Below are 14,451 nucleotides of genomic sequence, written 5' to 3'. Positions count from 1 at the left end.
ATGGTGTTTCAAGGCATCAATTTGAGGATTTTTTTTTGCTTTCTTGGTCACAGCTATGGAAGAATTATGCGCATAAGACAAAACACACTGTCACTAATAGACCATAAAAGATCACAAAAAAAGGGTATGTGCTTTAAGCCTCGTAACGTACTGAAATAATGCCAAAATCATGTTAGAAACATGCTTTTAGTGACTACAAATCTAGCTTTTGAGAATTTGCCTTCTTGGTGGTTTTAAAATGTGTCCAAGGTCAATACTAATGCATTTGACATACCCCTGAACATGGGCAATGTTAGTCCTAGGAATAGTTGGGGTCGAACTCAAGCTTATAACAAATGGCTGACCGAATCGTGAGCTCAAAGAGGGGAGCCAAACTCAGCGTTTTAATCATTAAATGTGTATGCAATGCAACGAAAAGAGGATGAAGTGTGGAGCTACAAGAAAAAGTTTATGCGGCTATCATAGTAGCTTCATGTATAAGATATGAAATAGGAGTAGGTTCCTCGTTGCATCATGTAACCGTGCATGAAACGAAGTTGAGTTCTATAGGCGGATGCCACTCACCAGCTCTGGTCGCGAACTGCTGATCATTTGTGACCCTGTTGATATAATAATTTTTGTTTATACATTTATTGAGCTCTAGCCAGTACATGGCGGCAGTGTGCGACCTTGGGTGGGCGACGGGGCGGGCTAGGCATCAGTCGTCGCCAGACACGACGCAAGAAGGAAAGGGCGGGCGGATTAGGGCGATTAGGGTGGAGGCCTCCCATCCGCCCGGTATTTGAATCTTCTCTGCCCATTTCGCGCCTCTTCTCTGCTGCCCTCTCGGCTTCTGTTTCAATCTCTCTTTCTCAGGCTAGGGGGTGCGTGCAGCCATGGTTTCCCCTAAGGCGCTGCTCGCGACGGTCGAGTCAACCCTGCTTGGCCCCTCGGGCCCGACGCCGCGGCAGAGAGTCGAGCTCATGCACGCTCTCCGCGACGCTCTCCCCGTCTTCCGATCGTTCCTCTCTTACACTGTAGGTGTCCGTCTTCCTGTCCCATTTCATTTCGTTGTCACCATTTTCGCCGTTTCTGGTTACTTTTTTTGTGTGGGTGTGCTGAGTTTCTTGTGCAACTGTAACAGGCGCCGAAACCGTCCGATCGTACTCAGGTTATGTCTAAAGAAGTAAGACTTCAGGACGTCTCACCGTCGCTCGACGACCTGGATGTTCAGATTGTAAGCTCCAATTCCATATTCCCGTATAAGGACCAAACAATTGTGTCGTGGTTGCGGAATTGCCTCACTCACTCACTCACTCACTTACTCACTGTTCCGTCGTTTCTTTGTGGGTTCGAATCTGCAGGCTCTCAAGCTGAGTGACGAATTGAATCTGAACGAAATCGATTGCGTCTCGTTGCTTGTGCACGCACATCAGGAGGTTTTCGAACTCGCCGCCGAATCGTGCAATCCCTTCTTTGTGAAGTTTGCTTAGTGAGTGTTTTCTGATTTAACTTGCATGAATTGGTGTGCAGTGGGATCTATTTGGGCGGGAACCGTCGGAAATCTTCCGGCTTGCAGCAGGGCTGTGGTACACTGAGAGGAGAGCTTTGATTACTTCTCTTTATACGCTCCTGAGGGTATTGTAATTCGCCGTGCATTTCTCCTTTGTGCTATTTTCTTTGAGGTCCTCGCTGGAAATTGATAAATGCAAACATTTTAACAGGCTGTTGTGTTGGATCAAGGGCTTGAGCCAGATATCGTGTCTGATATCCAATGCTACCTTGAAGACTTGTTCAAGTCTGGGCTCAGACAACGATTGATCTCACTCATGAAGGTTGCTTCTATAATTCGTTCATTCTTCCACAATTTGTACCTTTAACGTTGTTCGTTGCAAATTACATGCATTAGTTTCGTGATCTTGGTCTATCCATTTGATTAATGTCTCAGTCAATTTCATGCAAAAACTGCAAGTGGTTATGTGACTGCATTGTAGTTAATAGACAGGGTGTGCCTGACTTTTTGTCATCTCATGTTGTGTCTCACATGTAGCCTTTATTTACATGCATGGGGCGCACACTAAAATTTAAATTACCAAATTAAAAGCAAGAAGATTCAGCAGCGACAAATAAAAATCACTAGTGGGCGAGCAACTAGCCACTAGCATGAGCAAGCGAGAGGGAGATTACATGAGCTGATGTCCTTCCAAAGCTGCGCACTATCCGCCTTCCCAATGTTCACCACCCACGCTAAATGGTTTAGATGCGAGAGTCGAGAGTGGGTTTAAACTTTAAAAGGGTTGGCCTCCTTTTAAAGTCTTTTTTATTTATCTATAATTTTTCTTAGCTTTATTCAGATTTTGCCTACATTACAAAAGTAAGCCCAAATTTTAGAAATTTAAAAATTACCAGCAGACCATACCCGCACCCATGTAGCTTAGAGCATAACAACTTTCATGTTTCTTAGGAATCAAACTAATAGACCAATAAGTAAAGGTTCTTATTTTTGTTTTAGCGTATGAATTAGTGCTTCACATAGTTTTTCTGCTGATTCATTAGTATTTGTCCATAGTCTTCTCAATCTTTTCTCTAGCAGATATTAAAGGTTATCTTTTGAGGAAGACAAAGTTGAGTTTTTGATCTCTGTGCGTGGAAGAGAGTGTGTTTTCTTTGCATATGCAGTCATTCTGCCCCTAGTAGATATCTGGACATATTCTGTCAGTATCAACCCACAGACATCTAATAGGTTGTTTTAACTTTTATTTTACTGTGTTCATCAAATCATTTATCAAGATATGGAACTCTATTCCTAGTCTAAAACATAAGTACGGAAAAACATGTTCTTTATTTTTAGATTTAGGTAATTTTCCCTTTATCCTCAAAGTCTAAAAGCCTCTCATTCATGCTCAGTATTTATATATGTGTGTGTGTTTGTATTCTGTAATCATAGTCGCAAATATCATTCTCAACTCAAGAAGGTGTTTCTTGGAATTATTTATTTGCTTTTTTTTGGGGTAAAATTTCAGTAATTCAAAAAAATTTGAAATATAGATAGCAGTAGAAAAGATTTATGAAACTATGGGTTTCCTACCATCTCATTTTACAAAAACATTGGCAAACATCTATGCAAGCCTTTTAAATTATAGAAGAAGCATTTCCAAAATATCGGTGATTATGCTTTCATATCTATTTTACTGTCTTCTTTAAAAGTTATGCTCTACAAACTTAGGATTGATGATCCCCCAGGAACTCAGTCGAGCAGAAGCAGCAACATCAAGTGGGCAGCATCAGGTGGAGCAATATGTGATGGATTCTAGAGGTGCTCTTGTGAAACGTAATGCAGTTGTTCTAAGGGAGCGGCTTACTGTTGGTCATTGCCTTGCTATTTCAGTTCTTGTTGTTCGGCCAAGTAGGATCCTTTTCTCTTCCTTTTTTTGTTGATTCTTTAAACTTAAAGGTTAATAAGAAAACCTATTCATGTTTCCAGTAAGGAATAGTTTCCATGTATATTTGAGACACAGACAGGTAGTTTTGGTCCCTTTGTAATGGATAATAGAAAATGTAATGCTGGATTTGAAATGCATGTGGGCACAGACAGAGAATGATGGTTGCTTGTAACTGATAAATGATGAGGTGTTTTTGAATATGAAAAGCATACATGTCTATATGTGAACGTATTCATCTCCCTCTCTCTCTTTCTCTTATGTGTGCCTCTCTTTCCCCCTTCCGCCATTAAAAAAAGGGGTTGTGTGTCTTAAGTGTCACAGACATTTGCATGATTAGCCTTATGCAATGGATCCATCATGCTCATAAGGTAAAACTGGTTTCAGAATGACCAGGTAGGCTACTTGGATTTTTTGGAAGTCAAAAACACTGACAAGACATTGATTGGATTGACACGGATTTTTATTGAACTCCAGGTCTCAAATCCTGATCTGGCTAGATGGGAAGCCTATGGTTCTAAGTTTCTAACCTATTAACTAGCTGTTTGTAATTGTATATCCCTATTATCCTAGAACCTGTTATATGAGCTGCGTGGTCCTTCTTGAATACTGGACCTGCAGTCTGAATCTCCTTTTTAAGGTACTCATTCTGCTTGGTATTTGGATTTATGCTCTGATCCAGGATTCATTTGTTGCTACAGCTGTTTCCAAACTGCAATATTTGTATTAAGAAACTTTGATTGGAACTTACATTCTAGATTAATAATTGAGGCCTGCATCCACATAGTCTGGCTTCGGTTAGTGATCTGCATTTTGCTTCCTTGATCATATAAGAGCTTAGCTGTCTGTCCTTATGGGAGGCTTCAGCTGTTTTTTCATTTTCATTCTTAAATTGGTGCCTTTCTCCAAAAGGTTTGCTGTCTTCAAATTCGTACAGTGGTTGTCATTATTTTCTTATGCTTCAACAGATTATCTTCATTAAGACTTCATAACACTAGCTGCCTAGCCTATGTCCTGCTATGCCTTTCCCTGTCTCTTCCCCCTCTAAATGTATTTTTCCTATTGTAAGTGCATTTTCAAATACATTCAGATTAAAGATGTCATAGTTTTGGTTGTATTGAACATCATCCTTCTCCATAAGAACAGGTAAGATCTCACATTACGAGATTATGGACCAAAGCTGAGGCTAATATTTCAGTTACACTAATAGCATATTAACATGGTGTATTTGGCTCGGAGGCTTATTTACCCTCATCCAGTTCTTTTAAAAACAGTGCTTAATAAATGTAAGTCCATCTACCATACTCTTCATATTATGTCATGAGTCCCTTGCTCTGTTGCTTTAGGGGCTTTTAGAATTTCAACACTATGGACATGTTTTAACGTTTATGCCCAAACTATTTTCTTGCAGTGCCATGATCAAAACTTGTAAACCTATTCTGACATGCGTATGCTTGTTACTGTTTACTTATGGTGAAGGATCTTGTTCTTACCTGTGGGGCAATATATGAGGAAAATTTTGTCACTACATCTTGCTCTTTGTGTCTCAAAAGTTCATATGTAAGCTTGGAGCCACACATCTCTATGGCTACCTCCAAGCTTTTGATAAATGCATAATTTGTTATTTTAAGACAGCATAATTGGAAGATAAGTCAATTTGTCCTGGATAAGTTGTGATTGTAAGGAGGAACTGATGGATAGAAGAAAAAAGTGTAGTTTGGAAGTGTTGCAAACACAGTAGAGTAAAGGACCTTTATGTGGAACCAATTGCATCCAGACAAGTGCTGAATGCCTATAGACAACGATATACATACATATACATCTACTGGTGGATAGAAGAAAAATGTGTAGATTGGAAATGTTTCAAAGAAAGTAAAGGACCTTTATGCGGATGCAATGGCATGCCAGACAATGAAAGGCAATGACTAACATATTTTTTTGTGAGTGTGGAGTGCCTACAAACAGCAATATGCATACACATACTATTACCATGTGTGTGTGTGTATATATATATATATAAAGAGAGAGAGAGAGAGAGAGAGAGAGAGAGAGAGAGAGAGAGAGAGAGAGTTATCTGATGATAAATCAACTTACCATGACATCAGGTGATGTGCTAATACAGCTATTTACTAGGACATCACATGGGACGCTAATGCAACTACTGTGGTTGTTGTCAATCCAAAATCGACATAGGGCTGTAAATCATTAAGATGAGCACTGAATAAGCTGTGAATTATGTCATGTTCCTCTAGTCAAAATGGCACAGATAGACTTGCTGGCATCAGCCGACCTTCGTGCATGATGTTGATTACGATCTGAAAGGCAGATCTGAACGTTGAAGCCTTTTCTTGGTATGTGTGTGTTTTGGTTGGGGGGGGGGGATTGGTCTTGGAATACATTAGGGGACGTAAATAATAAGAAAGGGTTGACAATCCAAACTAAGTAATGAGAAGAATGCTCAGGAACAAGAGAGAATGGGGACTAAGAACTCTGTGTCTAAAAAAAAGATTCAACTGGATGTGTGGCTTTGTTACCACAATGATGCGAACTGCCTGACAGTCTTGGCATGGACCTGATTGATGTACAGAAGAGCATGCAAAAAGCAGCCATAGACTCTAAGGACAATTCATATTGTGCTTTCCAAATCATTTCATTCTAGGGGCTGTATTAGGCTTCTTGAAATAAGGTGATTACTCCTGGTTCAATGTGGAATTACTGTATTCTAAACATATGAGAAACAAGTAACCACACTAGCACGATTAGTTTCTGTTTGTTCTTTGTAAGCATGAAGCAGACAAAGGAAGAAAAAGGACAAAACTTTTTTTGCTTCACAGCCACAAGGGGGATGGTGCAGTGGGATGACTTTTGGTTGTTAGTATCGTTCTCTATGCAGGCTTAAGCAGGCATAAGCCCTTGGCCAAGGGTACAATCCACAGGGTTTGGTGCAGCCTGGAGGCCGGAGGGTGACTAAGTCTTATGTTCCATGTGCTGTTTCCATGTGTTATAACTTCTTGTTTCAGTTCTCTACATTTTACTGGGCATAAATCCTCAAAGGTTTGGTCCTTTTAGTGAGGACAAAGAATACATGAACGTGTAACATGATGTCCAGTCCTGTGCACACATGCAGAAATAGTAACGTGAATGTGTTCTTCAACATGTTTTCACATGACTATCGTTTCTGTTACTTGACATCTTTGATGAATTTTTGAAACTGCAGACTCCAAGGATGTGAAAGACATGTTCTTTGGATTAAAAGAGAGTATTGCTGAAGTAACTGATGATAAGGAGACACAGAAGCTTCAGGTTTTCTTCTTAGTCCTTTTGAAAGTTCCCAGTATTGTTCAGGCCTTGTGTAGATGCTTTTCTTTTTCACCATCTTTTTTCTTTATCTGTGGAACAGCTCTGCTTGCGTCATTTCTTCTGGTTAGTTATAGACCATGATGTTCCACACACATTTGATGAAGCCGGAAGCATTGGTGTTGCTCACTGGTTTTACATGCCAATGCATGTCGGAAGTGTCAAAAAGTCAAAATAACTATACATGAGTGTCAAAGTTGGACAATCTTAGTGTAGTTTGGCAGTTGGCACATTTCTGGAATGAAGTGTCAACCATTTAGCATGAAGGGTCCATAGTTGGGCACTTAATTGCTTTAGTGCATTTCAGTGCTATCTTTCAGACTTCTAATTCGCGGACTTTTAAAGTTCATATATTTGAAGATGTCTTTTTTTGTGTTCACATATTTGGAATGCCTTTTTTTATTACTTTTCTTGTACCATCCTCCTCTCTGAAAAATGTAAGCATAGACACACATCTGAATGTGCATATGTACTTGCCTGCCCAAGTGCTTAGGATTTCAATGCCTGTCCTGTCCAGTGTTTTGTTCCATGTATGACACCATCATGTGCCAGCGTTCTTGCAACACAGTGAATTCAAGCTTGCATTTATTGTCTCATTCTTTGACCTTGTATCTCTTTTTGAGGCAGATTGTTTTTAGCCTACTGTTTGGGATTGTCATATCTTTTATATCAGATGCTTTAAGCACAGCCCCAGACAAGACATCTATTCTGTGCAACGACACTTCATTTAGAAGAGAGTTTCAAGAACTGGTAAGCTGCTGTATAAGACGATATTTTCTCATGACCTGCAATGTACTTTGCTTTAGTGCATAATCCCAGTTTGTCTTTTTGTTTGCTGTGCCTTTAAGATGATGTCTTCTGGAAATGATCAAAAAGTTGAGGAATTCATTGGTGCCATAAGGCTGACCTGGACTGTTCACTTGATGCTGACATCAGAGGAAAATAGTGCTGCTGAAACTGCCTCGATTACTTCATGCCTGGAGCTTGTTTGCTCAAGGAATGCTTTCCAGATTTTACTGGATAAAATCCTTCGTACAGCTGCATATCAGGTTTGCGCATCAAATGTAGAGGATACATTTCAATGGGGAATTGGACAATGCTATAGAATAGAATGGCCAATTTAATAGAACTTCATTACTGATGTTTCTTCATCTGTTGTTTACTGTAATGGCACTCTATTTTTTGAATTCTTTGTCCTTTGTCTTGTATCACATTCAAAATTTGGTTAATTTTGCTGTTCAGAGTCTTCAGATTTTATGCTCTCTATTATCTTTCAACTGTTGTGCTGCTGCAACCTGTTTTTTACATTAAATTGATAAAATGATTTCTTTATGGTGGTGCATTGTATCTGAGTCACATGGGTGCTTCCAAATGACTGCTGCACCTATGTTGATGCCTTGATGGTGGTGCTGGTGCTGGTGTTTATCCGACACAACACATCCGGTTTAGTCAGCTGAACTGGATTAAAACTGACCATTTTAGCACATAACTAAATTATCTCTAATACAAAAAGTTCACATGTAAATAATTACAGATAAATATGACTACTAAACAGTTAAATAACTATGTACAAATGATTTATATACATATGTACACACACATATACATGCATCCTTTCACATGCATCCTTTCTGCACCTGCCCCTAATTTTTTTTTTTTGAAAAATTGCTGCATCTGTGCCTGGGCCAGCACCTACACCCCACACCCATGTGAAATATTTGTAATTTGCTTAGGCTTCATTTAGTGTAAATTAGTAAACTGTTGACAGTTTCAGAAGTATTCCTTAAGTCAGTCTAGTAGTTCCTTTTGTCTTTTATTAGTTGATCTGTCTCTCTACTTCCATCTATGACATCACAATTGTGAAATAACCTGAAATTTTCTGACTATATACTTTGCAGAATGATGACGACGACATGGTCTATATGTATACCGCGTACATGCATAAACTTGTTACGTGCTTTCTATCCAATCCCATTGCTCGAGATAAGGTTCTCTCTCTTTCACTTGATGATAGTTTGCAACTTTAACATGCATTCTTCACCACAGGAAACCACGAGTGTTGGTTGTGGCCTATTACTCATTAGCATATACCATGATGGAAGCATGTTACTAGTGGCATTGGCGTTGTCTATGGCATTAGCCAATTTAGCCTATACTTCTTATGGACTAAATGCATATTTTTTTGGGTTTGTTTTGGTAATACTGCTCTATTCCTAGATTAATTTTTCCGTTTCTGAGCATCTTTTACCATGTAGCAGCCTCTTTTATTGCAATCTTTATGGTCTCTATCTTGTTTAGGCTCTAGTCATCAATATTAGTAGTACAGAATCATTCAAATAAATAGCTTTTTGAAATGGAACAGCAATATCAGAAAACTATCTGGTATTTTCAAATTAATCTCCCTCGGGATTTCGAAAATATTTTACATCTTTTAAGTTTATGCTCTCTCTTTCTCTCTCTCTCTCCCCCTTCCACTCCTGTGTTAAATGATTTTTTATTGGTTTTTTCATATTTTGGATTGAAGACTTAGTATTTCATAGGTCTTTTGTTATTTACAATTTTTAGTCTTTTGAGAAAAAAACTATCTGAAAAGAAATCTGAATAAAAATTTTGTTTGATAATAATTTTGATTATGATTTAGCCTTGAAACTGAAAGCTGTTCTTTTCCATGTAGGAACAATTTAGTTTCATTATGTTAAATGTATGTCTTCTTTTTTATATTTATGGTCTGGCACTTCCTTCACTTGTAAAGATATAATGGACAGGTAAAAGAAATGAAGGAGAAGGCAATGAGTTCAATGCATCCGTACCTAACTGGAGGACCAAGCAGCTTGGCAATTGCTGATAGTGAGAAGGAACAAATTTCACAAACAAGTTCCCATCCATTTATATCACTTTTAGAATTGGTCAGCGAAATTTACGAGGTACAATGTCACTTTTGATTGGAATATATAAACGTTGATCATGCATGTTTTACAACTTGAATATATTGTCTATTTCTAGTAATTCTTTATTCTATTGAGTATAAAGCACCTATCTTTTATTTAATGTCATTGCAAAGAGTGGAAGGTATTATGCTGTATGATAAAATGTCACATGGATTCTTCACATGGCATCTGTATCTCACTGTAACATGGACCAGGAGCTGCCCAAAGTAGGCAGGTCATCAAGAACTGGTGGCTCACTTGATAACGCTGAAAGATGCACATTTTGCAGCTATGGCAATGTGTGCATGTGCAAGTGACAAAAGGATCAGTTGGCTTTGCTTCAATGAGATAGGTAAAACAGGCAGATTGGCATCGACAGGCAGCTGGTCCGACCTGATGGCTGAGATACTTGGCTTGTGATGGGGTAGTCATGAGAAAGTGACCACGTAAACTAGTCTTGGATCTGAACGTTGGCATGACCTATTTGGAATGCTAGAGTGCTAGACATGTGGATGTAAATCAGGCCCAAACAAGACTAATACTTCAATAATGTCACACTTGAAGCTTCCTCCAACACAACAAAGTAATACTCAAGAGGCCACACCAAGATGAACAAAGAACATATATTGATTCCAATAAGCACTACAAGAAGTGGCTAAAAAGCCATAAGAAGGCACTAGAGGATGTACACTATTTATAAGGAAGAGAACAAGAGAGAGGAGAAGACTAGCCTTTGGCGACTAGTTCCAACGGTTAGAATTCTAGCCGTTGGGACTGGTCTCTGTAACAGCCCAGAAGTTTAGTCCTGTATCGAAGATTGTGAGAGATCTTCAAGGACTTGTAAAAGGAGGCCATTAATGAGATGATTGTCCTGGTTCCTAGCCTTTTTAGGATTGGAACCGAAACTGTTAGGGGCAGGTTGGGATCCGTCGAATCAGGGGCCCGAGCCCGGGAGTGGGTCGGGTTGTTATAGTAGTATCAGAGCAGTTTCAACACTCGGACCTGGGGTCCCACACGAGCTGACGCATGTGCCTTAAGGGGGGTGGATTGTAACACCCCAGAAGTTTAGTCCTGTATCGAAGATTGTGAGAGATCTTCAAGGACTTATAAAAGGAGACCATTAATGAGATGATTGTCCTGGTTCTTACATAAATATCCTAAGTACCCAAACCTATATATATATATATATATATATATATATATATATATATATATAAGACACATATTAGATGACTAATATATGTAATGTATATACATATATATATATAGAAGGGGTACATACATTCTAACAGTGGAGACTAGTTTGTTGACCTTGGCAGAGTGTCCATACAAAGTGGAGTCAGGTAGAGTGAAGTGATTAACTACCAGGCCAATAAGACGAATGATGGAGGGCATGTTCATGCAATGTTATCCGTATCGTACGATACGCACGCGTATCGTACGATACATATCGTATAGGTTGAAGAAACCTATACGATACATGTTCAATACACGATACGCGTGCGTATCGTACCCGTATCGGCCGTATCGTACGATACGGGCGATACACCCCCGTATCGTACGATACGGGAGAAAACATAAAATTCTTTATTTTTTAAAAGTTTAAACACTCCTTCCTCTCTCTCTTCTTGTATTTAAAGACTCCAATGGACATAGGAGGGAGAAATTTTGCGTATTTTCATAAAAATTAACCGATGATTCATCGATTTGGGAGATATCATCGTTGAATCATGAAATATGATAACTGTATGTTTGAACTTATAAAATTCTGATGTAATCTAAGTCCTAAAACTCCAAGACTTAAGACTCTAAGTCCTCAAATTTTATAAAATTTTCAAGTTTAAAATTGTGATAGATGCTTATTATGTTAATTTGAATATTTGATTTCTTATTTTTGAATGTGTTGTTGATAGTATACACATGAATGTTCCTTATGTATGATGATCTTTTTTATATTTGAATACATTTTTTATTTTTCTTGATTTCTGATTTTTTGTTCATTGTTTTCAGATTTTTGAGAATTTTTGTCTATTTTTTCTGATTTTTAAATATTTTTTAAAATTTAAAAATTAATTTTACAATACGTTACGCTACGTTTACGATACGTTACGATACAGCGTATAGGTCGGCCCGACCGATACGCGATACGCTACGCCTTTTATAACATTGTGTTCATGCACTGGTTCATGTGACAAGGCCAGTGTGCAGGGGCACACAGAGTGGCCCACTACTGGAGATTGAGCAAGATCAAATGCTTAATATGAAAAGGTGCTTCAAGGGAGGACATGGTATGCTTGTGTGCTTTAGCTTATGGGTATGGCTGAGACTTGAATCTTTTCAAATGATGTGGTCTTGGGATGAGGCGACATGGGATAATTGAAATGCTAAGTGGCATGGATGGCACATCCGTATTTCCACATGCTTTTTTAATCACCATTTGTAAAATGACTAATTTGGATTGTTTAATTTTGAGAGTTTTATATAGCTACCTACTAGAACCTTGAGGGGTATTTGGGAAATACTTTTGTGCGAAGCTGAGTAAATACAAGAAGTTTCGGCTTTAAAATAGTGTCATGGTACGCCCACTCGTTCATTTAAGTTTTGCTAAACTTGAACATGGATTTGACTGCTGGGATCAAATTTAGGCAGAACCAAGCATAACATCTAGTTTGATAAATTTCTTTTGTATTCAGGAGATTTTGGTTGCACTTGGCACATTGACAAAAAAAGAAGTTGCCATGTGAAGTTGGTATCTAAGTTATGGTGATGGTGCGCATCGGAGGACACATTGATTGAGTAGCTTGAATAGAGTCATGTCTTGGCAATTTTTCACTCTACTTGCTGCGACTCCCCAAAGCATGAGTGAGGTGGCAATTGTGTATTGGTGTTGCTGAAGCCTTTACCTATGACCTTCATGGAAACATCTAGGTATGGTTCATTGCAACCAGTGCTGATGAGTTGGCCCTAGTACAAACCTTTTAGGAGGAACTCGAAACTTTGCAGGAGAACCTAGCTTCCGGCAGTGGGACAGAGCCTCTGTTGGCCATGGGATAGAGCCTCACATGTAGAAGCTGCTAGAACCAGAGGGCTTGCATGATGGCTTTGGCCCTAAGGTAGTTTCTTGGTGTGCCTTGCCCATGCATTGAAGTTTTTGCGAAATTCGCTGTCTAAGTCACTCGGGTGCGCCAACTATGGTGGCGTACCTGTATCGGTGCGGGTGTTGGTGCTGGTGCAGCTCGACACGGCTTCAAATGAGTTTTGGCCGAGTTTTCATTGATATATAGGTTCAAGGTAACCTTGATAAAAAAAAGTTTAAAAAATTATATATATATATATATATATATATATATATATATATATATATATATATATATATATATATATATGCTCTCACCGCACCTGCACCCATTTTTTTTTGGAGTTTGCTGCATCCCGCACCGTCACCTGCACCCCGCACCCATCTGACATAGCTCACTGTTGCTTTCAACCATTCTGGTTAAATCAAAGGTGAGCCAAGTCTTAGCAACAAGGCTGCAATGAGTTCGTTTGTAAATCATATGAGTACGTCAGTAAGGTCCATGTACCCATGTGGGTACGTTACTGTACCCATACCGAATCAGGTACTTGGACACACTTGGGTACCTTTTAGCTTGAAGCTGATCCAAACTACTTAATTTTACTTGAATTAATTTTTTCTTATTTTTTATTCTATTTTTTAGAGTTATTGTCCATTAACATATAATGTTTTTATTTATATCACTGGTTTAAATGTTGATTTTATTTTGATTTTTTGTGCTATATATATATATATATATATATATATATATATATATATATATATGTACCCTTCCGTATTCCCATAACCACATTTTTTGAAGTTACCGTGTCTGTATCCATATCTCTATGACAGTATCCGAATCATATTCGTATCCATGTGACTTAGGTTCAGATATTTAGGGCCTAGTCACAGAAAACAATTTTTTTTTTTCGAACAAACGCGGTGATATATTAAACGGCCGTTTAAAACTAAAAAAACGTTGAAAATGAAAAAACGCGTTTTTAATGCTTTGTTTCGTGTTTTTTTCACTTTTTTTTTCATTTTTTATTTGTTGCAAATTTACTTATCTTGTGATGTTTGTGTTATTAGTTTCTTACTTATTTTATTTTTCCTCATTTTTAGTTTTTTAAAATTTTTGAAAATTTACCATATTTTCCCCGTCAAGCTCACCGTATTATATCTGAGAAAAATCTCACTGTTTAAAACTCCGAGACATTATTTGTGACTCTGGTTAACACCTAGCCACCACTAAGATATTCTGAAAATATTGCCAAACAATAAGTACCATGACGAGAGTATGGTGCACTCCAGTTTATTGCTGTTTATTCTTTTTTTCTTTTTTGCTCCACTGTTGCCTATATACTCAATTGGGAGGTAGAGATAAGCAACCAATTGTGAGTACAAAAGTGGAAGTTTGGTAAAAGGGTTCCGCCTTCTTAATGGTAACTCCAACTAATATATATCTGTCGGAGGAAAATGTCGGTCATTATAGCTGGAGAATTATCCTCTTCTCATATAATTTGATCTATACCATTGACTTACCATGTTTGGCCAACGAAGTAATGGGATCTAAGGGATGCTACTGCACTTGGTGCCATTGTTGTCCTTTCTGTTAATGTTTTTGTTTTTGCTTTCATCCAGTTCCATGGGTTTGTTTACTAGTGCTCCCCTGACATTTGCACTAAATTTC

General features: G+C 38.4%; 1 protein-coding gene across 5 annotated transcripts in view; it reads left to right on the top strand.

Annotated features, from left to right (window-relative positions):
* Positions 1–641: 641 nt before the first annotated feature.
* Positions 642–14,451, top strand: part of LOC116257273 (nuclear pore complex protein NUP205) — a 36,266-nt gene continuing 22,456 nt past the window's right edge. For 3 of the 5 annotated variants that reach the window (XR_004173334.2, XM_031633912.2, XM_031633892.2), the window contains exons 1-11: positions 655–1,016; positions 1,124–1,216; positions 1,344–1,418; positions 1,513–1,617; positions 1,704–1,814; positions 3,223–3,385; positions 6,637–6,722; positions 7,404–7,526; positions 7,625–7,825; positions 8,675–8,764; positions 9,542–9,700. Coding sequence is in view for 4 of the 5 variants with exons in the window: in XM_031633912.2 (XP_031489772.1) it covers positions 876–1,016; positions 1,124–1,216; positions 1,344–1,418; positions 1,513–1,617; positions 1,704–1,814; positions 3,223–3,385; positions 6,637–6,722; positions 7,404–7,526; positions 7,625–7,825; positions 8,675–8,764; positions 9,542–9,700 (1,347 nt within the window). In the remaining variant the exon portion in view is untranslated. Of the gene's footprint in view, positions 1,017–1,123; positions 1,217–1,343; positions 1,419–1,512; positions 1,618–1,703; positions 1,815–3,222; positions 3,386–6,636; positions 6,723–7,403; positions 7,527–7,624; positions 7,826–8,674; positions 8,765–9,541; positions 9,701–14,451 lie in introns of all 5 variants that reach the window. The other 2 variants (XM_031633899.2, XM_031633905.2) reach the window with 2 other exon arrangements.

This window comes from Nymphaea colorata, chromosome 1, assembly GCF_008831285.2.
Source record: "Nymphaea colorata isolate Beijing-Zhang1983 chromosome 1, ASM883128v2, whole genome shotgun sequence".
In the NCBI taxonomy this organism is placed as follows: domain Eukaryota; kingdom Viridiplantae; phylum Streptophyta; class Magnoliopsida; order Nymphaeales; family Nymphaeaceae; genus Nymphaea; species Nymphaea colorata.
This window is presented reverse-complemented; position numbering and strand designations above follow the sequence as displayed.